We start from the raw sequence: 24,619 nt of genomic DNA on the forward strand, positions 1-24,619 counted from the left end.
TTGGCGCTAATGGAAGCGAATACATCAGCGTCTCTAGGGATGGAGCCAAAGGGGCGTGGCCTCTGCTGAAATCTGATTGTGGTTGTGGGTAACAGGGGCGCAGATAGGATTTTCAAACTGGGGGGGACAAAGTTCCAATGTACCCTCCCCCAAACACATGCACGCACACACACACACACACACACACACACACACACACACACACACACACACACACACACACACACACACACACACACACACACACACACACACACAGACTATTGCAAGCGCCTTAACTAGAGCTCAGTCAGTTTGTGTAATTTCATCCAACGGTTTACGTACAAACTAACTTTTATATACGTGTTTGAGGCCATCATGCACCATATTGGAACACTGGCAGCAAAGCTCTGCTTGATCAACACCATAATGATCCGCACTTGTATAGCGCCTCTCAGATTAAGGACTCCAAAGCGCTTTACACTTCAGTGTATCATTCATCCATTCACGCACACATTCACACACTGATGGTGATGAGCTACGATGTAGCCACAGCTGCCCTGGGGCGCACTGACAGAGGTGCTCCACTATTTAATTCAGTCATTTGTTATTCTTCCAATCAATTACTAACCAAAACCTCACGCTTTATGCAAAACATTAAATGATTTTCAGCATACCGATCTTTACAGAAAACATAAAACCCTAAAAAACTGCACATGAAATATATTTAAAAAACTAAATTCACTTATCACTTAGAGCAGTGGTTCCCAAACTTTTCAGCCTGACCAACAGATGTTCCTTCGTATTTTTACGTTATTTATAAGTTTTCATTATATTTGGAAAGTTTTTATTTATATTTAAATCTCTTTTTAAATGTTATATTTTACTTTTTTATGATTATGTGGCACACTTGACTTCCAAACTTAACGCATCGGCATCTGCCTCTTTTTTACAGCTTTAAAAAAAAAATTTAATTGTCGCTGTCTGTCACGTTAGCGGTGTTTTACCATCATTTCTACATCCATCACGTCCCAGAGAAGGTTAAACCAACATCAAACCCAACGTTTGGAGCTTGTAAACTCCACACCTCTCGTGCAGCACCAGCTGTCTGATGCTGCAGCAGCGTCAATCTTCCCGGCCGGATGAGTGAATTTCTTCATCAGAGCCAATATTCTGCTTCATAATCAGAGTCAGTCATGACCAGACAAAGTCAACAAAGACCAGACCTGCCGGCAATTATATGTTTTATCTAATATTTGTGCTCTTCATGCTGCACGCATCTCCTCCTCTCCACGACTGGGAGCCTCTCGGCGGGAGGCGATTTTTAAACTCTAAAAACTCCCAAACTTTGCTCAGCCTGAAGGTTCCACATCTCCACTATCTTCTGGTGTAAAGTAGTAACTTCATGAGGATCATGTTTGTAGATGAGACTTGTTAAAGTCAGCAATGAGGCTTTGGCGCTTATAACGAGTAAGTCCCAACACCGACAACAACGTACTGAATCTATAACCAACATGCATAAACAGACAGATCGGTCCCGCCTACTTACACTGTTGGTCTTTTTTAAATACGCAGTAATCGTTGCCTTTTCGCTTCATCCTGCATCCTAGCAGCAACCACTTTGGAGCCTCTGGAGTCGGTGTTTGTTTACGTCATGCTGCATTCAATGTAATTGGAAAAAGGAGCTTCAAGTGCTTAACCTCCGATTTTGTTTTCTTTCTGGCCTTAGTTGGGGGGGACGGATCGGGGTCAATCTGAATCTGGAGGGGGCAGATCCCCCCCGTCCCCCACCCTATCTGCGCGCCTGGTGGGTAAGGATGTCAAACTATTTCTGACCCCTTCATAAATATTGTGAACCCTCTTGATTAAGGCTGCTCAATTAATCAAATTTTAATCCCAATTATGATCTGAGTGCTCCTCCCACTTGCGCTGCCCTGAGTTGCAAATGAAGCGCTCCTCCCACAGTGTTGCCAACTTAGTGACTTTGATGCTATTTCTAGCAGCTTTTCAGACCCCTTCTTGACTTTTTAAATCTTAAAAGTACCTAGCGAACACCTCAGAAACATCTCTGGTAACCCTTAGCTACTTTCTGGATAACTGTCGTTGACATTTCCTGCAGGTTAGCTAAACACTCCGCCTGCGCTCCGGACCGTTCTTCAGGACATTAGGAAAGGGAATGATGCAGTGATGTGTCAGTCGCTATAGAAACAGCTCTCAGAGCCGGCTTCCTGTTGGATTAACCAGGGTGAGTGACACACACCGTGCCTGCAGGCACCTGAGCCGCTAAAAACGGCTAAATGTGTGTGTGTGGCACGCTAAACACACGTGCAGCTTGCCCCTGAATGCTGTGAAACTGGGTGGGGGAAGGTCCCAGGGCCAGATGAACACTTTGTTGTACCCTGGGCAACAATATTCAAGGGCCCCATCATCACGCCCCAAGGATCACCATAATATGGGCATATACAGAATATTTTACTGTAATATGCAGTAAATATACTCAAAACTTGAATGCGTGACATCACGTAACCCGCTCAGGGTAACCTTTGACCCACCTCGTGTGGACTGACCAATGAGGAGAGGGTCTTAACTTGAGGCCCTCTCTTCATTGGTCAGTCTGCATGAGACTGACTCTCAACTGACGTTCAGTCGTAGGCAGCGAAGCGTCTCTGTGCAGCGCAAAAGCCCGGGTGGACAGTTTTTTTAATATAGGGTGATCATATTTCCATTTCCAAACAAGAGGACAGGGGATCTGTGCCTATGACGTCACACTATGGCAACACCACACAAACCATGTTGGGACCCATTTTTTTGTAAGAACTAAATTAATATCAGATTCTGCCAATAAAAGGTCTCTAAAACAATTCATATGTGAATATTTTGCATATTTATTGAAACATCTCATTTTTCTGCTTTAGTGCTGCAACAAGGTTTTATTAATAATAAATTATTATACCTTTTGTTTTACTACAGCATCGGTAAGCTTCCTGTGCACAGATTATTAAGGATGCTTGTTTCAGCTGTGAGATTAGACGATAGGATCAATGAAAAAATAAGTTGTCACACACTCCATGGAAACTTTCAGAGAATCCACAAATAGTTTAAATGGTTTTGTTACTTTTTGCAAGTTTAGAAAAGAAGCAGATGAGACAGCATGTCTGATAATTTAGTTCTTCACCTGATAACATTAGAACATGTCAGTAATGTCTGAGGAGCTCTAAACTCTCCAGAAAAATTGCTGCCTGGATTCTTACTTTTTCACCTCATCAGTTACTTTTGAGCAGATCAAAGGGATCTCCTGACCGCAAAGCGGAGAGCGCGTTTCGATGCTGCGTCAGTGAGGTGGAGTCACCTCAGCACAGGTGATGAGCTGCGCAGTAACAGAGCACTTCAGGCACAAATAAGACAGAAAATAGAGAACATGTGCGGACATGAACGATCGTGTGCTAATTATAGTTTTTTGGTTGCGTCACTTTGAGAATGGACCGTGCGCTGGAAGCAGCTGCCTGGAGCGCTGAACACTAACGATCAGCGCTGTGCAGCTCTCTGTGCTCTCTACTCAGAAGAGTCCATAAATGATGTAATATAGGTAGAAAACGTTTTATCCGGCTCCCCTGGATGTGTAGGATATACAGCTCCCCCATAATTCGATCCCTGCTCCTGGATGAAAAGCCGGACATTTTCATCAATACAAGAACCCCCCCGGACGACCCGGACAGAGCGTGAAAAGTGGACATGTCCAGGGAAAACGGGACGTATGGTCACCCTAGTCCTCATAAAGCGGGAAATTACAGATACAGTATTTTGCTCGTGCCCTTGCTGCCCTGGGCCCTTTAGGGTTCGTGGGCCCTGGGCAATTGCCCAGTTGCCCGTATGGTTAATCCGGCCTTGGATGGACCTGTAAATAAATAACTTATAAATAAGGTAGAAATAAGTTCCTTACACTGAAAAATAATAACTAATCTCTCTGAAACTGAGGACACGGTGCTAGTGCACGCTCCTACAGCACCTTGACATGACTAAATACATATTAAGCAAAATTTTGTGATCATCAATTTATTTGCATTTATTTGTTATAAATGCCACTGTATAATTCTTGTTGTCAGTATTTGCCAGATATTGGTATTTGGGTCTGTACTGGTTAGACTTAAATGAGTTAAACCAAGGTCTATAGCCCTTGGGTCATAGACTATGAGCTATAAGTATATTGGTCTTTTTATACTGGGAATCAGGGGTTATTTGTTTCTTATTTAATTTTGTCCTGATTGTGTCCTGAGCAATTTTATGACAGAATAAAAACAAATAAAATCAACATAAATTGAAAAATCATCTTAAATAATCGAGATCTCAATTTCAGTCACAATATTCGTGATTATTATTTTCGCCATAATCGAGCAGCCCTACTCTTGATAGCCCCGTAGTCAAAAAATCTTAGATGCGCCCCTGTTTCATACTAAAACTGTGTTGTTGACCAAAGCAATGCCTGAACACCGGCTGATCCTTAGCACACACACGTCTGGTGCCAGGCTGCACAGAAACAGTAAATCGTTCTGTAAATAAAGTACATTGTGCACACAGGTGTAATAATTGTTTTCCACTTGCTCAGATGAGATTTCTAAGATGTAAACACGGGCTCAAACAGGTAAAAATTGTTAAAGGTGCAATATGTAAAAATATCAAGTCAAATAATCACAAAACAATCTGATGTTTCAATCATGTTGGAAGAAAGGTTACGTTGAATTTTCATTTTATTGAAATGCGCTTCCATCTTTCTCTGTAGTTCTCTAAGAGAACTAGCTGGTCACTAGCTTGTAGCGGGACTTGCCTCCTCTAGCTGACACATTTACATCATGTATTGTTTTTATTCTGAAACCCTTTTTGCATCAGACTAAAGCAACATGCACTGGCTGCAGTGTGAGTTGATTAGAGCACATTTATATAAGGACACTGGTGGGTTGGCTTCTCCCAATGCCACGGCAACTATCGCTATAGGCTTAGGTTAACCTTGAGATGTTTTCATAACACGGCCTTATTTTCACTGTGGAGCGGTCTCCATTGGCTTTTTCTCCTTGGACAACTCAGGAAAACATCCTGGATTCAAATCTACCCCTGACCTCAACACAAGTACTTTATTTTATGTTCTTCTGTCTGATCTGAGCCTTTGCTGCCTCTCTGATAATAATATTCTTTCACCAGTTCTGTTTCTTAATGTTGTTAAAAAGGTAAAGTCTAGTTTTTGTTGACTCAGGAAGATCACAGCACAGTGTGGACTGTTACAGTTAGAAGTTTGTTGTTTTGTATCTTGGACAATGGACACAGTTAGCCTTTGGCGTCACGTGGGGGGTTTATAACTCATTAGCAAACGTTTCCTTTGTTTTAGCCTCTAAATGTTGCCTACTTTTACTTACAGCATCAACCCGTTTCTGAAGCTGACTCGTGTTTCTCCCAGTTTAGTAAACGTAACTGAGACAGGTTGTAGGCTCCACACACCTGCGGGGTCTCTGACTACGCTGTCAACATGTTTGTGTGACAAAAGATCAAGGATCATCAAGAACCCCCTCTCAATCGTCATAAATACCAGACTACGGGGATGTTTCCTTTGCAGACTACACGCTCTCCAGGCGTAGCGGTAACTGCTTCTCACCCCTTGTGTTCTGCTTGTCTCCAGGGAAGAGGGACAATGTGTGGAAGGCATCATGGAGATCTTCGACATGCTTCTGGCAGCCACGTCTCGTTTCCGTGAGCTGAAGCTACAGAGGGAGGAGTACGTCTGTCTGAAGGCCATGATACTCCTCAACTCCAGTGAGTTCCAGCAACAAACCGCGGCCTGAGAGCCGGTCTGCAGTGAACCTGCGGCAGGTTCTGTTTGATCCTGTGTAAATAATACAGCAATGTGTGCATTTGGTTGTTGCACAACTCAAATAAGCTTGTCCCTCTCTTCAGAGACGGACCTACAACACACCGACACGCGTCCTCACATACAACCCACTAGATCAGCACGTATGTTGGCACGCTCTAACTTTGCAGGAGATAAAATAACAAAATAATCCCTTCTGACAGCTACACACACAGGAATAAGTCCAATGTCATGCTGCATTTTTAAACAACAAAACTATCCCTGGAAACTGCACAAGCTCCACTTTGAAACTTTCAGAATCCTCCTACCTATGGAGGAAAAACCACAAACATATTAATGATTATATGAAAGCGTTGGAAACATTAAAACTGCTTTTATTTTAAACCTGGAGTGTGAAATCTGCTGCATCTGATTTAGTCTCAGCTCCACGCAGAACACGAATCTGAACCAAACCACAACGACCTTTTACCTAAATAAATACATATTATTTACTGATTAATTTTATTACTATTTCCCATTAGATTTTTATTTGAATAAATCATGTAAAGGTTTCTATAGAAACAGTTGATTTCTTTGGGATGGGGATGGCAAACATCTAGTGTTTTCAAGCCTTTAACTGGGGAGTCAAAGGTTTAACTAGAAAACTAAACTAGAGAAAAAATCCCACTAACATAAAAAAATCTAGAAAATATTAGGGATGTTTGGGTAAAGCGTTACACATTATAATTTCAATTATTTAATGAAAATATTAATAGGTTTGTTGTAGTTTTATTTCCCAAAATGAAATAAAGGCTTTTTTTCTTGATGTAGAAGTTTAAAGCTAAACATTTGTAATAGGAGCTATTGTTGAATCTTATTGGATTTCAGTAAGAATAAATACATTTAGATCTTTTTTTTTACAGTTTTTTAAAACTTTGTAAAGAAGTCCCGTATTTAGTGGAGATAAAACGACCTGCACTGACTTCATTTCTGCTAGTTTTAGCTTTTTATTCGTTCATGTTTGTAGAGGTCACAGTGTCCTGATGCTGCCCCCCCCCCCCCTCTACAGGTCTCACCGCGGTGACTGACCTCTGTTCATGTCCTCCGTTTAGTTTAACAACATTTCCTCTTGAAGGCACACACAGGTTCCTCTGCCAGACTCTGTTTTCTTTGTTGATTCTGCAGCTGGGATGCAAAAAAGAACAAATTGTGCAAGAAGTAAAACTGAGAGAAGCCAGGGAAAGCACGGGAGGGTTTTAAGATTTATGGATTTAGATGGATGAAAAGTTTGGGCTCAGCTCTGGTTTCTGGTGTTGGACAGGTTGATGTACAGCTTCTCCTCTCTGTCGGCCTCTAGAGTTTCATCTGGAGCAGCTAGTGAAGAAACTAGAAGCCAGATAGCTTTTTCTGTAGCTTAAACCAACACTGCATAAGTTTAAAAGATTTCCCTCCTACTGGCTGAAAGTGGAATTGTTGTTAACCCTGTCGCAGCCTGCTGTAGCTATGCTAACAATGCGCCAATGCTAACACAAGCCAATTGATCCTCATAAGCCAGAAAGTAAAAAAAAAAAAAAAATCCACACTGTTGAAAAAAAAAAATTACATGTCCAGTTAGCAACAAAGCTAAATCACCATCAGTTTGGGATTTCCCTCCTTCAGCTCTCTCAGATGTTTGTATGTACACCCTGGCTTTGCCTCCAAACATTTCTCATTCACTTCCAGGCTCCACCATGATGCCAACAAATGAATCAATAAGTAAAATCCTTCTTATTCTTGTGCGTTTTGACGGACATCCTTCCATCCATCCATCCATTTTGTGAACCCGCTTGTCCACGTAGGGTCACGCGGGGTGGGGGTGGGGGGGCTAGTGCCTATCTTCAGAGGTCAATGGGCAATCAGGCGCCATAGTTTGAACCCTGCGTATAGAACAAGTTGGTTCCATGAGTTGCCGGTTCCTAGCAGACAGTTGCTGGAATGGTCCTTTCAAAATAAGAGTTCCCGGACCTTGTTTCTGCAAGATCTGGCACAAATGAAGCCCTGGTCGTGGCTGAAGGTGGTCTGATCCTCGACTACAAAAGCTAGCTCTCGGTATGTGGGACGTCATCTCTCTAGTGGGGAAAGTGCCGCAGTTAAGCCTAATGTAGACGTCTCCGTCAGCGCCACAAGGGAGAGACACACACGGACGAAGACGTTTTGCCCTCATACTTCTCCGTCTCCTGGGGAGTGTTACAAAACAATTACCCGCCAGGACACCAGAGGGTGTAGCGCTGTTCTGTGGTATCCTGTCATGTGTCCGGTCCAAGGTAGTGTGTTCATATAGTGTTTTTTTTTGTTTTGTTTTTGTTTTGTTTTTTTGTATTTGAGAGACTTTTTAACACGGACAAATTTGTCGCTCATCCTCTTTCCCCTCTTCATGCGCTCATCACCTCTGAACCCACGTTTCCCGTCATTTCCGTCCACAAATGAAGCGCTTGCTGCGTATCCTTTCACTCCTCCAGTCACAGGGGAATAAAATGTTCATATTTTTAGAGATTTTCCACGAGGTATTCTTCAGGGCCGTGCAGAGACCTTTGAGGGGGCGGGTGCTCAAACTAAAAAAAGGGGCACTTATAGAGCAATCCAACAAGTTAGAAAATTCACATAATGAGACCCTTGGGTTCAAACAACATAATAAAAATATATCAATTAGTGTCATTAATGTTAATGTTAGTTCATAAATAATAGTTTTAGTTTTTAAAGCTGACTTATATCTAGAGGTGTTACAACCACATTTTTGCCCCTGATCCGAGTCCAAGTTGTTTGATTTTTGATTATCTTCCAACACTGAGTCCTGTTCTGATACCAGGTGGTGATGCAACGCATTATAAAAGAAGAAAGAAGTCGTCCTTCTGTCTGTATTTGTCATTTTGTTATTTTAGCCTGAAAAGGTCACTCATTCAGGAAGTACATTTAACAGTATTCTAGATACTTTATTGCTATTACACAGGTGTACAACCAAGTATATGTTGCGCTTACTAAAGACAGCTCTAGTAAGAGGTAGTAAAATAAATGTAAAATAAATGCAACCAGAGACTTATCCAGTGTGATCTACGGCTATGTTAGCTGAGATCTTTTTCCTGTCAGTAGAAAATTCTTGATCCCATTCCATGATCTCACTGAACTTAACACTAAACATGAGAGCGCTGCTACCAACCTAACAACACCCTTTACACAAAGGCACCATCATCACATACGTGGCAGGAGTCTCAGAGAAACTTAGAAGAATCTTCTCCAAACACAACATCCTGGTAAACTTTAAACTAGGGATGAGCGAGTACACCACTATCTGTATATGTTCAACCAACTAAATTATCTGTACTCGGAATGGGCGTGGCATAACCCGGAAGTGGGCGTGGTTTAACTGGAAGTGGGTGTGGTTTACATCAATATATTATTTTAAGTTTGAAATTGATATGGACTGATCAGAAGTTGATATGTGCTATTGTTTATTTGAAAACTATTTACAGAGCAGCCTCAGAATTGAGATTAAATATTTTTGATCACAATAGTAAAGGAACTATTACAGAACAAGTTTTTCAATAAAATCAGAACATTAATATTTAAGTGCATGGATTAATACATCTGAACTCATGCAGTAAGAACTAGGAAATATGAAATACTAGAACCAGACACAACTTTATATATATTTTTTTTAATTTTAAATTGATTAAACTGATTTTTTTCTTAACGTTCTTGGTATTTTGCCCCACACAAAGTTAAACTAAGCAATGTTGATTAAGGTGTGTGTGTGAGAGAGAGATAAGAGAGGGTGAGAGGGAGAGAGATGGAGTAAAAAAAAATAAAAAAAAAAACGACCGGAGCAGAGGTAGTGAGTTAATGCAGCACGTCAGCTCTGTCTTGTCAAATGCACCATGTAAGTTACGAAAAAAGTAACTTTAAATATTCAACTGAAAAAGAGGCGAGCTGAAGAAAACCTAGGGAAAACTGAAGAAACGTGAGTAACAGTGAAGCAAGTACAGCAAGATCCGTTACTATCTTTGTGTGTGTGTGTGTGTGTGTGTGTGTGTGTGTGGATGAGCCGGACGGACTGCGCTCCCGGCCGGCTAGAGAGTTTTGTGTGTAGGGAGGGGCGGGCGCTCTATGTGACTGGCCAATCACAGAGCGTGAAGACAGTCAGTTACCCAATGCTCGTATTCATCAAAAATGCTTTATCCCTACTTTAAACCCAACAACACCCTCAGACAGAACCTGGTCCATCCAGAAGACAAACACCCAAACAGAAGCTCAGTGGCATCGTTTATGCAGTCCAGTGTAGGAGCGCTGTCCAGATGTTTACATTAGAGAAACTAAACAACAAGTACACAAGAACATAACACAACACAGGAGAGCCACCTCTGCAGTCCACCTTCACCTGAAGGACAAGGGACACACCTTTGAAGATGACAAAGTCCACATTCTGGACAGAGAAGATAGATGTTTGAGAGAGGAGTAAAAGAAGCTATCTATGTAAAAACGTGAAAACCCCACTTTAAATAGGGGCGGGGCTTAGATTTCACCTTTCCAGTACCAATAATGCAGCTTTGAATCTCGTTCAGTTTCAGTCTAGGTCACACCTTCCTGCATCTAATCAACACGATGACTCACCAACAATAGAGCTCCGGGAGTTGACGTCACTTCTCCCGGCATGCAACAGTTCAAATCGAAACGGCGCCATATTGGCAGGCAGAAGGCCACAGCTGGACTATTTGTAATTGTCAGAAAACTCAATCAAACAGGAAATATGGTAGATTCCTGTTGTGCCCCAGGATGCAGAACAGACGCGGACGACTTAAGGAACGAGCCATCTACAGGATTCCCCAAGATCCGGAGCGCCGCAAACGTTGGATCATTGTAATAAAACGCGTTAGTGACCGGGCGAAAATGAAACTGTGAGATCCCGAGAGTAAAGGTTTTCGCTTATGCAGCGACCGCTTCATATCAGGTACTTAAACCAACGTTTCCTCAACTGTGTATGGTATTTATTTTAAATGCTTTTATTACGATTCTTAGTGGGCTTCCTAAACTTATTTTGGCGTGGCTTTTTCTGTCTTATTACTCACAGCAACAAGTAAACATCACGTAAAACGTTGCCTCGTGATTTCTGCGTGCTGCCGTTTACGTGTTTTATGATCACAGCAATTAACCGGCTAAGCTGTATTTCATTTTTAAGCAATGGTTGATCAATTGTCAGATCACACATAAAAAGCACTTTGGATTGCTAATATCTGTCTCACCGAGACAGATCTCAGACAGATCCTGAGACGCTCCTGCCTGACATATTTATTTTATTCACGGGAAAAAATCAGACTAGAGATTTCTCTTGGCGTTCAGTTTATACATTCAAACAGCACAGCACTCTAGTTAAATTACTTACATAGTAATCTATGTTATTTGTCCATCCATCCATTTTCATCCGCTTATCCGGAGTCGGGTTACGGGGGCAGCAGCGTCGAGAGGCTCAGACTTCCCTCTCCCCAGCCGCCTGAGCCAACTCCTCCGGGGGAATCCCAAGGGGTTCCCCGGCCAGGTCCGGTGTAGTCCGCTCCGACAGCTTCTGGCGTTTTTAAAAAGTATCCCAGGGGCACGGTATGGGTCGGAGATGTTTAGTCTATTTAATGTCTGACTATATAAAACAATTTCTTCGGTTTTAAAGTGTGAAGTAAACTCCGACGAAGTAAAATCCAAGCCGATCCCGTTCAAGTTCATGTTTACGATCCGTGTTTGTTTACCTTTTTTTCCTGCCAATATGGCGTCTACTAACTGAGAGTCACGTGGGGTCCGGAGCTCTATAGAGGCTAATGACTCATCAGGAGATGGAGAGGCGGGGTACGCAGAGTAGTTTCTGCTCTTTAAATAACAACAGACAGCTACAGCTTATAAGCTTGGCTCTCCCATATTCCAGTTAGAACTGACAAATCTCCTCAGAGGAGAAGTGAAATGTTTTAAAGAAACCAAAGAAGTCCAGTTGCCTTCATCTGAACTCTTTGGAGTAATAGTCAATAATAAAAAATACATAATAAAGTAATAAAACGTATATAATTATGCCCACATTCACTTTTACCATCTCTTTGTGGGAGGCGGAAAATTTATCACGGTTAACCTTCTTATGATCATAAATATAACTGTTTTTTTTGTTTTGTTTTATGGCTTTAAAATTGTAATAAAAGTGCAAAATGTTTGTAACTCTGCTCCTTTTTCCAGAACAGCCTCAGCTTTCAGTGTCTGGTTTGTATTTAGTGTTTATGTTTATTAAAGTCTGTAAAACTGCAGCTTAAATGAAAAAAATAAACAGATTTGAATTTTCTTTACATTTATTACTAAACAGGAACTTCAAAATGACTTGAGCAAACTATGTCAAAAGAACTATTTAAACTCAGAACTGTGTTGCAAACACTCAGAAAACAGTGTGACCCCTGACCTCATGTTAACCAGTTTAATGACTGCAGCCTGTCTGTGACCACAGGTCTACGCTCTGGTCCAGAGAACGGGATACAGTAAAATAAATACTAGGTATCATAAAATAACACTCATGGGCTACTTCACAGCTGGAGCTGCATTTCTACCAGCATTATGAAGATCAATAAGCAGATAAAATCTCGTCTCGTCTTCCTCCGCTTATCCGGGTCCGGGTCGCGGGGGCAGCATCCCAATTAGGGAGCTCCAGGCCGTCCTCTCCCCGGCCTTGTCCACCAGCTCCTCCGGCAGGACCCCAAGGCGTTCCCGGACCAGATTGGAGATGTAACCTCTCCAACGTGTCCTGGGTTGACCCGGGGGCCTTCTGCCGGCAGGACATGCCCGAAACACCTCCCCGGGGAGGCGTCCAGGAGGCATCCTGACGAGATGCCCAAACCACCTCAACTGGCTCCTTTCGATCCGGAGGAGCAGCGGTTCTACTCCGAGTCCCTCCCGAATGTCCGAGCTCCTCACCCTATCTCTAAGGCTGAGCCCGGCCACCCTACGGAGGAAACTCATTTCAGCCGCTTGTATCCGCGATCTCGTTCTTTCGGTCATTACCCAAAGCTCATGACCATAGGTGAGGATTGGGACGTAGATCGACCGGTAAATCGAGAGCCTGGCTTTCTGGCTCAGCTCCCTCTTCCCCACGACAGATCGGCTCAGCGTCCGCATCACTGCAGACGCCGAACCAATCCGCCTGTCGATCTCCCGATCCCTCCTACCCTCACTCGTGAACAAGACCCCGAGATACTTAAACTCCTCCACTTGAGGTAGGACCTCTCCCCCGACCCGGAGGTGGCAAGCCACCCTTTTCCGGTCGAGAACCATGGTCTCAGATTTGGAGGTGCTGATCCTCATCCCAGCCGCTTCACATTCGGCCACGAACCTACCCAGCAAGAGCTGAAGGTCAGAGCTGGATGAAGCTAGGAGGACCACATCATCCGCAAAAAGCAGAGACGAGATTCTCCTGCCACCAAACTCGACACACTCCACACCACGGCTGCATCTAGAAATTCTGTCCATAAAAGTGATGAACAGAACCGGTGACAAAGGGCAGCCCTGGCGGAGTCCAACCCTCACTGGGAACAGGTCCGACTTACTACCGGCTATGCGGACCAAACTCACGCTCCTCTGGTAAAGGGACTGAATGGCCCTTAACAGAAAGCCACCCACCCCATACTCCTGGAGCGTCCCCCACAGGGTGCCCCTGGGGACACGGTCATAAGCCTTCTCCAAATCCACAAAGCACATGTGGATTGGTTGGGCAAACTCCCATGCCCCCTCCATCACCCTTGCAAGGGTATAGAGCTGGTCCACAGTTCCACGGCCAGGACGAAAACCACATTGCTCCTCCTCTATCTGAGATTCAACTATCGATCGGACCCTCCTCTCCAGTACCTTGGCATAGACCTTTCCAGGGAGGCTGAGGAGTGTGATCCCCCTATAGTTGGAACACACCCTCAGGTCACCCTTCTTAAAGATGGGGACCACCACCCCGGTCTGCCACTCCCTAGGAACTGCCCCCGATGACCACGCAATGTTGTAGAGACGTGTCAACCATGACAGCCCTACAACATCCATAGCCTTGAGATACCCAGGACGAACCTCATCCGCCCCCGGGGCTCCGCCGCTGTGTAGTTGTTTGACTACCTCAGCAACTTCTGCCCCCGAGATCGGACAGTCCATCCCCAGGCCTCCCAGCTCTGGTTCCTCCTCGGAATGCGCATTGGTGGGATTGAGGAGCTCCTCAAAGTATTCCTTCCACCGTCCGACTATAGCCTCAGTTGACGTCAGCAGCTCCCCATCCCCACTGTAAACAGTGTGAGCGAGTTGCTGCCTTCCTCTCCTGAGGCGCCGGACAGTTTGCCAGAACCTCTTTGGAGCCGATCGATAGTCTATCTCCATGGCCTCACCAAACTCCTCCCACGCCCGAGATTTTGCCTCGGCAACTGCCACTGCTGCACCCCGCTTGGCTATCCGGTACCTGTCTGCTGCCTCCGGAGACCCACAGACCAGCCACGCCCTGTAGGCCTCCTTCTTCAGCCTGACGGCTCCCCGGACCTCTGGTGTCCACCAGCGGGTACGGGGGTTGCCACCACGACTGGCACCGGCCACCTTACGACCACAGCTTGCAACAACCGCCTCGACAATCGCAGAGTGGAACAAGGCCCACTCGGACTCAATGTCCCCCACTGCTCTCGGGACGTGGTCAAAGCTCTGCCGGAGGTGGGAGTTGAAGACCGTCTTGACAGGTTCTTCTGCCAGGCGTTCCCAGCAGACCCTCACTATGCGTTTGGGTCTGCCAGGTCTACGCGGCATGTTCCCTTGCCATCTGATCCAACTCACCACCAGGTGGTGATCAGTTGACAGCTCCGCCCCTCTCTTCACTCGGGTGTCCAAAACATACGGCCGCAGGTCAGATGATACGACTACAAAATCTATCATCGACCTGTGACCTAGGCTGCCCTGGTACCAAGTGTACCGGTGGGCATCCTTATGTTCGAACATGGTGTTCGTTATGGCCAAACTGCGGCTTGCACAGAAGTCCAATAACAAAACACCGCTCGAGTTCAGATTAGGTGGGCCGTTCCTCCCAATCACACCCCTCCAGGTCAAGCTGTCATTGCCCACGTGAGCATTGAAGTCCCCCAGCAGGACAATGGAGTCCCCTGATGGAGCACTATCTAGCACTCGTCCCAGGGACTCCAAAAAGGGTGGGTACTCTGAACTGATATTTGGCCCATAAGCACAAACAACAGTCAGGACCCGTTCCCCGACCCGAAGGCGCAAGGAAGCTACCCTCTTGTCCCCCGGGGTAAACCCCAACACACAGGCAGAGAGTCTCGGGGCTAACAAAAAGCCAACCTCCGCCTCTCACCCGGAGAAACTCCAGTAAAGTAGAGTGTCCAACCCCTCTCCAGGTCTTGGGTTCCAGAGCCAATGCAATGTGACGAGGTGAGTCCGACTATATCTAGCCGGTACCGCTCAACCTCTGCCACAAGCTCCGGCTCCTTCCCCGCCAGCGAGGTGACGTTCCATGTCCCAAAAACTAGTTTTCTTGTCCGGGGATTGGACCGCCAAGGCTCCCGCCTTGGTCTGCCACCCGATTCGCATTGCACCGGACCCTTCATGTTCCTCCTGCGGGTGGTGGGTCCACAGTTGGACGAGCCCATGTATCCGGTTCGGGCTGGGCCCGGCCGGGCCCCATGGGCGAAAGCCCGGCCACCAGGCGCTCGCTCACGGGCCCCAACCCCAGGCCTGGCTCCAGGGTGGGACCCCGGTAACCCTCCGGGCTGGGTACTCCGACTCTTCGTTTTAACCACCATGAAAGATCCTTCGAACCGCAGATAAAATGTTAAATCTAAACATTTCATAACAAAAAGTAAACTAATAAAATTCTGCACTGATAAAATTATATTTTCAGCTAAATAAATATTTATTGTACGTATAAATAATGCTGCAATGAAGCTGAATCATTTAGTAAACAGTTGTGTGTTCAAATAAAAACCAGTGTGACTGTAATCAGTCCCTCCTCATGTCACCATCTACAGAAACAGCCTTCTGGGACACCTGACCAACCAGGTGGATTTTATTTGTGACGTTTGTTTCCATAACTTTATAAAAGCTGCTGATGCTGATGACCAGATCATCTCCTCCTTTCGGTTCTCTGCTCTCCTGTCGCGGTTCGCTCCGTTTCTTTCAGTGACGCTGCAAAGCTGGTTTCCTTCTAATAGCGATTTTTGGAGTAACATGAATTACACCATGTAATATCTCGTTGGAAAGCTCGTTTTATGTACTTTTAGAAACCGTTTGAAGTATTTTTATTCGATTAGAAATTCAGAAGTGATGATGACCCGGAGAATCTATAGTGAGAAACATCTGTGATTCTTTGTGAGTTTCTGCAACTCTTCAGGAGAAGTCTCTCTCATGTCTCATTTTCTGTCCCAGACATGCAGCTACCCGACTCTGCTCCACACACACTAACCACGGACTCAAACGCGCATAAACAAAAGCTCTGATATTAAAATCCTTCCAGCTGACGTGAAGCAGGCAGAAAAAAAAACTTACAGGTAGATGAACGCAGACTCCTGCACACAGGTAAAACACCGGTCTGTCGTCTCCATGGCTGCAAGGTAGAGCGACAGCAGGGACAACCAATCACACGTTAGTATGATGCGGCAGAGCCAATCAGTGAGCTTGTAGGCGGGTCTAAGAGAAAATAGGCTTCAGCTTGAGGCGGCTGCATCCGCATGATCCTAGTGCCCGATATGTATCACAGTATAACAGTTTTGTATGGTAATATCTGAGGAACGACCGGAAAAAGGGCACTTTGGGCACTTCGGGCAAAAGGGGCAGGTGCTCAAGCACTCTCCCCCCCCCCCCCCCCCCCCCCCCACCCACCCCCGCACGTGCCTGGTATTCTTCATGTCTGCCGCTAGATATCCTCAGCTCTCTTTATGTTTTTGAGGGTGCAATGGCAGCACTGTAGACGACAGTGGCACCCTGTCCAATCACAAGCTTGCGTTCTCCGTCTAGATTTTTAGAAAAGAGAACTCAACTCTGTCTGTCCTGGCGAGGGCTCTCCAGCAGGCTTGCAAGGATGCATAATGGTGTTGCGTGCGTGAGAAGTATAAATTAGGCTTTAGTGTGTGAGATTGAGAGGTTCAGGCTAGATATACAGTAGTTGGACTTAACACGTGGCTCTGACTCCAGAACCAGTTTCCTCAGGAGGGGTTTCACTTTCTACTGCTTACTACCACTCCAGAGTTGCTCCCACTAAGCGGCACGAAGCAGGGGTGGGCAATTGGGCATACTTGTCACCTGTATACCTGTATGTATCTATATTGGGGTTCACCCCGGTGAATAAGAAGGAAGCCTCTCTGCCTTTGTGTGGGGGAAAGAGCCTGACGGTGGTTTGTGCTTATGCACCAAACTACCCACGTTTTTGGAGTCCCTGGAGTGAGTGCTGGAGGGCACTCCTTCTGGAGACACCATTGTTTTTCTGGGGGACTTCAGTGCTCGCTTTGGCAATGAAAGTAGGTATGTTTACATGGGCACAAGTAATCAGAATGAAAGCCCTATCAGATCAAAAATTCTTCAGGTAAATATGTCAAGTTGATTCTTGTCCACCATCCAGTGTCTGAGGAGGGGAAAGCACTACAAATACTGTTTACAGTAGGGATGGTGTGCTGCTTACCTTGACTCAGGAAGTTGTGGATTGGTGGGCAAAGTACTTCAAAGACTTCCCCAATCCCACCGGCATGTCTTCCAGTGAGGAAGCAGAGTTTGGGAACTTTGGGTTGAGTTCTCCAATCTCTGCAGCCGAAGTCACTGAGGTGGTCTTAAAACTCCTGGGTTAGGTACTCTGGGAGTATGGGGTACCAGGCCCCTAGATACGGGCTGTTAGGTCCCTGTACGACCGGTGTAAGAGCTCGGTCCACATTGTCGGCAGTAATTCAGGCTCGTTCCCGGTGAGAGTTGGACTATACCAAGGCCGCCCTTTGTCAACAATTTGGTTCATAACCTTTATGGACAGGATTTCTAGGTGCAGCCAAGGTGCTGAGGGGAAGCGAAGCTCTGGATTTACCAGTCTGTCTACGGTCCTGCCTCATCTAAAGCACTAGCTGAGGAGGTAGAGCGGGTTGTTCAGTAACTGGAAGGTTGAAGGTTCGATCCCGGCTCCAACCAGAGAATGCTGCTGTTGTGTCCTTGGGCAAGACATTTTACCCATCTTGCCTGCTGCTGATGGTTAGAAGGACCGGTGGTGCCAGTGTTCGGCAGGCCTTGCCTCTGTTAGTGCGCCCCAGGGCAGCTGTGGCTATATCGTAGCTCACCACCAGCGTCTGAATGTGTTCTGAAGCGCCTTGGGGGGTTGTAGAACCCTAAAATTACGCTATATGAATACAGGCCATTTATTATTTGCCTACGGTCACGAGCTTTGTGTGGTGACCATAAGAACGAGATTGCGGATACAATCTCGGATTAGATTTGCTGCTCCTCCACGTCGAGAGGAGCCAGTTGAGGTGTCTCGGGCATCTAATTAGGATGCCTCCTGGAAGCCTTCCTGGTGAGGTTTTCTGGGCACGTCCAATGGGGAGGAGAGCTAAGGGAAGACCCAGGGCATGCTGGAGGGTCTACGGCTGTGTCCAAATTCAAGGGTTGCATGCTCATGAGTATCCGTCCTCAGAACATGTTCTTCCGTGATTGGTTAGACCGGATGTGAATTTGGATAGTCTAGCCTTAAATAATAGTCCCCTCCTTATTACGGTGGATGTCCTCCTGTCACTTAGAAACAGCTACCGCACTAAGAAGCAGCAATGGAGATCGGACATGTTTTAAACTTTTTCCTTGTTTTGTTACTGTTTGAAGAGCGACAGCAGATGTACCACCGGTGTTCTGAGAAATTCTGTTCCCCTGAAATATTATGTTTCCCCTAATAACTTAGGCCAATAAAGAACAAATATTTCCAAATTCACAGGACTTCATGTCCATTATGAGGACTAAACTACCTCAAATAAAAGGTGGTTAAACTGAGTGAGATTACATCCTTTCACATAACTTTCAAAAATGATAAACGTGCTGGAAAAGAGTGAACAACACCGTTTTACTGTACTTTTTAATTTTATTATTTAATTTTATATTATTAGATTTTAGGAGGAAATATGAATAAAAAAACATCACTAGCATGACATTATTACATTACATAATGGTGTGAAGATAGTCTGAAGTGCAACCTACTGACCCAGGGGAACAGATTTCAGGGGAACAGAAATTCTCACAACACCTGTCTCGAGACTACACCGCACCTGTTCTCCAATTCGGGGAAAAGAACGATTTTCAGCACCACATTCTGGGCACTCTTTGAATTTGGACTGTCTTCAGTGCAGCGCTGTGACGTCACTGGTCTTAAAATCTAACCTCATGAGTATTGCAACCCCTGAGTTTGGACACAGCCAATGTTTCTCGGCTGGCCAGGGAATGCCTTGGGATTCCCCTGGAGGGGCTGGCCCAAGTGGCTGGGGAGAGGGAAGTGAGGGCTTCCCTGCTGTCTCTAACAAATGTAAGTTTTTTCTGACTCCATAAACAAGATAAAATAGTTGCGTGTTAAATGACTATTGGTGTCATTTAACCTAATGTAATTATAGTTTCCCATGGTTGTATACAAGTTCAAGCTTTGTTGCTCATTTCCCATTTTCTGTCCTAAATCATCTTCCCTCTCCTCCACTCTGTGAACTGATCATCAATCTAAAAACAATATCTGAATCTTCCTAAAACCTTTAAGGGACAAAGGTGTGAGGAGATGTAAGGCTGTGTGTGAGGTCAACATGTTTCTTTAATGTAACAGACCGTATGCAGCTAATGAAAGTCTTGATGTTGTGAAGCAAAACAACATAAATCATTCATGTTCTAACAGGTTTCCTGTCTTGTGTTGGTGCTCTCTCTGGTTAGAGCTGCAGGATAAGATCTTCTCCATAATATCATGTGGTTGTTGCTGCCTACACGTTGCTTTGTTGAGTCAATTTTACATCGCTATAAAGAGTTGAAGCTGTAAGGTGGCTACAGTATTGTCCACTAGAGGTGAAAGATGTCAGGTTAAAGAAGGAGCTCTTCGGGGCTCGGCTAGTCTGAAGGAAGCAGGAATTGACTGCCAGGAGTTGGGAGTCCAGCTCAGGTGGCTGCAGATGCTAAGGTGTGTCACAAAATGACCGGGGAAAACACCCAGGCTCCTTAGGTGGAGGAAGTAGTTGCATTACTTTGTTCTTTTAAATATATTGGCCAGACTCGCATTAAAATGGTAGAAATGCAGTATAACTGCTCTTTACAATCTACATAAATATTGTAATGTTGACACCAAATGACCAGACGTTTTGTTCTGGACAGGAATTTATTAGTTGTTAGAAAAATGGCTTGAGTTACAGGAAAAGAACCATTCCTCTCTGCTCATGGACCTCTTCAGCCGACAACAACAAAAAAAGAAAAAAAAAAACGAACATCCTCTGTTAGTCCCACCCACAATATCTCTCTTTTAACAACACAAGAGCCCGTCTCATAAAGAGACAACACCAGTATAACAGTTACCCAGAACACTGAACAGTGACCCCTGATGGATCCTTACACTGCCCCCCCAGCAAAAAGTTCCTCGTCCTCGAGGGAATAACACAGTTCGAGGTGGGGAGGCAGTCTGCAATGCCTCTTTGGCTCTGGGGGGAAAAGATCCCATTGGGGTTTGAGGGGAAGGGCTACAGGGGGAGGTGACCAACTTCTGCTGCACACGTGCAGAGGTATGGGGGTTCTGCTCAGATCCTTCCAGGAAAGGGGGAACAGCGTGTGCTCTGTAAGGGGCCAGCCTTTCCCTGTGCAGGACCACTTTCCTCCCCATAGGGGGCAGCTGAACCCCGTAAACCACTTCTCCAACCCGTTCAGGTATGCTGCAGGGCCCCTCCCAGCTGCTATCCATTTTTTTCTCTTTGGATTGTAGACCCACACCAGATCTCCAGTGTGGAAGTGCCTCCCTTTTGAAGTGGTATCATAATTCCTCCTTTTGCGTAGCCCTGCCTTTGCCAGCTGCTGCCGGGCGTGGGAATGTGCAGAATCCGGCTGGTCCTGTAGCTTCCTTGCATAATCCGGGCCTGGTGGCGTCTCTGGTGCATCGGGCGGTTTCCCTAATGCCAGCTCAGCTGGGGTTCTCAGCTCTCTCCCAAACATGAGCAGTGCTGGTGTGCACAAGATGGAGTCTTGAACTGCTGACCTGTAGGCCATGAGAATGAGAGGGAGATGTTGGTCTCAGTCCCGCTGGCTTTCTGAGATGAGTATAGCCAGCTGCTGTGACAGAGTTCTGTTGAATCTTTCCTCCAGGCCGTCGTTCTGAGGGTGGAGTGGTGTGGTGCGTGTCGTCTTCATTCTCAGACGTTCGCACATGGCAGTGAACACCCTGGATTCAAAGTTTTGGCCTTGGCCGCTATGCAGGGTCTCAGCTGCTCCAAATCGGCTGAACATCCCCTCCAGGAGTCTGTCAGCTACCTTCTCTGCCTCCTGATCTGGGATGGCATATGCCTCTGGCCACTTGGTAAAATAAACCATGGCCATGAGGACATATTGGTTCTCTCTCTCTGTTTGAGGAATTGGGCCCATAATGTCGACCGCCACTCATTCCATTGGTGCTCCTGCAGGTTGTTGCTGCAACTGGGCATAAAACTGGTCAGACGGCCCCTTGTGGGAGGAGCATGCATCACAACTGCGGCAGAAATCCTCCACATCCCTCTGCTGATAGCCCCAGTAGTAACCCTGACGTAGGCGGCGCAATGTCTTGGAGACACCAAAGTGCCCAGAGCCGCTGTTTCCATGACAGGCTTCCAGTACGGCAGGCGTCAGTGACCTTGGCACCACCACCTGCCACCTGTCCTCCCCTGTGGCTGTATTTTTCCAGGAGCGCTGCAACACCCCCTCCTTCATTCCAAGGGCATCAAACTTGGCCCACAGTCGCGTTTTAGATACAGCCATCCCGATGACCTCCTCCCAGTTGGGTCGCTGTCCACTTTCACACCATTTTAGGACTGGTAACAGTTCGGAGTCTTGTTCCTACTATGCCCTACACTCATCTGTATCCACCACCAGGAGCCCTCTACAAGAGAGCTGTGTTGCTTCAGCAGTTGCTGTGAGTTCTTTCTCCCTTACTTCTCGCTGTTCACTGCTACACAAGGGTGGCAAGAAAGGCCATCTTCGGCCTTCAACACCATCTCTCACACCATCCTTCTCCATAGATTGTCTTCCATTGGCATTTCTCATACCCTGCTTGATTGGTTCCGTTCATATCTCTCTGGCCGTACTCAGTTTATTCAACTCAAATCCTTCACTTCCCGTCCCTTCCCTGTCACTACCAGCGTCCCCCAGGGCTCTGTTCTCGGCCCACTCCTTTTCATCACTTACCTTCTTCCCCTGGGAAATATTTTCCATAAATTTGACATCCATTTTCATTGTTACGCGGACGAAACCCAGCTCTATGTATCCTCCAAACCCTCCTCTTCACTCCCTCCTTCCTCCCTCACCAATTGTTTATCTGAAATCAAAGACTGGTTCACATCAATCTTGCTCAAACTTATCAGTGATAAAACAGAAATGTTACTTGTCAGCACTAAATCCTTCCTATCCAAAATCCACAGCTTTACACTTCCTGTCGACAACTCTTTAGTTTCCCCCTCCCCTCTGGTCAAGAGTCTGGGTGTCATCCTCAATTCCTCACTATCCTTCCAGTCCCACATAAACAATATTACCCGGTCTGCCTACTTCCATCTACGTAACATTAACCCCCTACGCCCCTCCCTCACTACTCACTCGGTCGCCATCCTTGTCCACAGCCTCATCACTTCCCGTATTGACTACTGCTACTCTCTTCTCTTCGGTCTTCCTCACAAATCCCTCCATAAACTCCAACTTCTCCAGAACTCGGCAGCCCGCATCATTACCAGAAGTCCCTCCTTCCACCATATCACCCCGGTTCTTCAGCAGCTCCACTGGCTCCCAGTCACTTCCAGAATCCAATTCAAAATTCTGCTATATACATTCAAAGCCATCTATAACCTAGCTCCACCGTACCTCTCAGACCTCCTTCATCCTTAAACCTCCACCCGTTCCCTCAGGTCCTCCTCCTCCATCCACCTCTCTGTCCCACCTTTCCGTCTGGTCACTATGGTTCAGTCGCTCTGCTCCCCAGCTCTGGAACTCACTTCCTCCTGACCTCCGTAACATTGACTCCCTCACACTCTTTAAAATCAGACTCAAAACCCACCTGTTCCGTCTAGCATTCCAATAATTACTCTCTTTGCTCCAATCTGTCTGTTTGTTTTATGCTGTTCTATCTTTTATTGTTGTGTATTTTATCTCTGTCTGTAGAGTGTCCTTGAGTGTTTAGAAAGGCGCTGTTGAAACAAAATGTATTATTATTATTATTATTATTATTATTATTATTATCTGCATTTGCATGGTGTGCCTCTGCTCTGTGTTCGACTGTGAAATTAAAGCTCTGGAGCTCCTCTATCCAGCGAGCTACTTGCCCCTCTGGCTCTCTAAAAGACATCAGCCACTGGAGGGCAGCATGCAGGGCTGGACTGGGACAAAAATTCAGCCCGGGCATTTTGACTGGAGACCGGCCCATCACCTGTTTTTTTTGGAAAAGACATTAAGCCTTACGCTGTTTCTGACACACACCAACGTACACTTTCTTATTGGTAGTATTTATGTATCAATCTAATAAACATAAACCTACACCATCCTTCCTATCCTGGTATTCTAAAAAGTAGGGTTGGGGGTAACTGATTATTTTTAAAATGATTATTCTGATGATTATTTTATCGAATAGTCGACTATTCTAATGACTATTTAGATGATTAATCTAGCGATTACTTTTCTATTGCACAATTAATAAAAACCAAAAAATTCTAAATAAATTCCTCCAAAAAATTGATAAGTTGTTACTGTAAGAGAATAAACACTACAGGCCTTCCATTTTGTATAACACTGCTTTTATTGTGTTGCGGTTGTTTATGTTCTGGTGACGTGTAGAACTTGGGAGTGCAGGCTGCTGCCTGAGAGGTGGTAGAAGATGGAGTGTCTCCATGCTGCTTTGTTTTGTTCACTTATGTGCATGAGGCGAGTGGTGTTACGACCCTTCCTGGGGAGTCACGTGTTTCTCCTATTTTAACTGTAAATCCTTCTAGCTGTTATATTTATAACAAGAAACAGATATTCGGACAGAATATTTTCACGTTTATTCGAATATGATTGTGGAACACACCCAGCTTCATAATAAATGAAGTAATATTTATGCCAATTTAAGCCTTTATGGGTGACCAGGACTCTGTGTTTATGAATGTGGAAGACACCCAGCATCCTGTGATGGCACTAATAACATCAAGAGATAATAAATAAGGTAATATTTAGGTAAATTTAACCCTTTACACGTGACCAGGACACTGTAATCAATTTTTGGCAAGGGAAGTGATCATTTGTTGCCATTTTTGAGGTGTTTATGAATGTGAAAGACACCCGGCATCCTGTGATGGCACCAATAACATCAAGAAATAATAAATAAAGTAATATTTAGGTAAATGTAACCCTTTACAGGTGACCAGGACACTGTAATCAATTTTTGGCAAGGGAAATTATCTTCTTTTCTTTTTTTTTTTTTTCTTTTTTTTTGCCATTTTTGGGGTGTTTTTGATGACACAGTAGGCAGTATGAGTACAGTAACATCAACAGATAATACATAAAACCCTTATTTGGTCAATTTTAGCCTCCATGAAAATCTGAGCGATT

The 24,619-nt window shown here is 45.3% G+C and overlaps 1 protein-coding gene across 3 annotated transcripts in view; it reads left to right on the plus strand.

Moving 5' to 3' along the window:
• Positions 1–24,619, plus strand: part of esr2b (estrogen receptor 2b) — an 81,566-nt gene that overhangs the window by 35,950 nt on the left and 20,997 nt on the right. For all 3 annotated transcript variants that reach the window (XM_015969056.3, XM_015969055.3, XM_015969057.3), the window contains one exon: positions 5,645–5,778. In XM_015969056.3, coding sequence (XP_015824542.3) covers positions 5,645–5,778 — 134 coding nt within the window. The remainder of the gene's footprint in view (positions 1–5,644; positions 5,779–24,619) is intronic.

This window comes from Nothobranchius furzeri, chromosome 18 (genome assembly GCF_043380555.1).
Source record: "Nothobranchius furzeri strain GRZ-AD chromosome 18, NfurGRZ-RIMD1, whole genome shotgun sequence".
Lineage (NCBI taxonomy): Eukaryota > Metazoa > Chordata > Actinopteri > Cyprinodontiformes > Nothobranchiidae > Nothobranchius > Nothobranchius furzeri.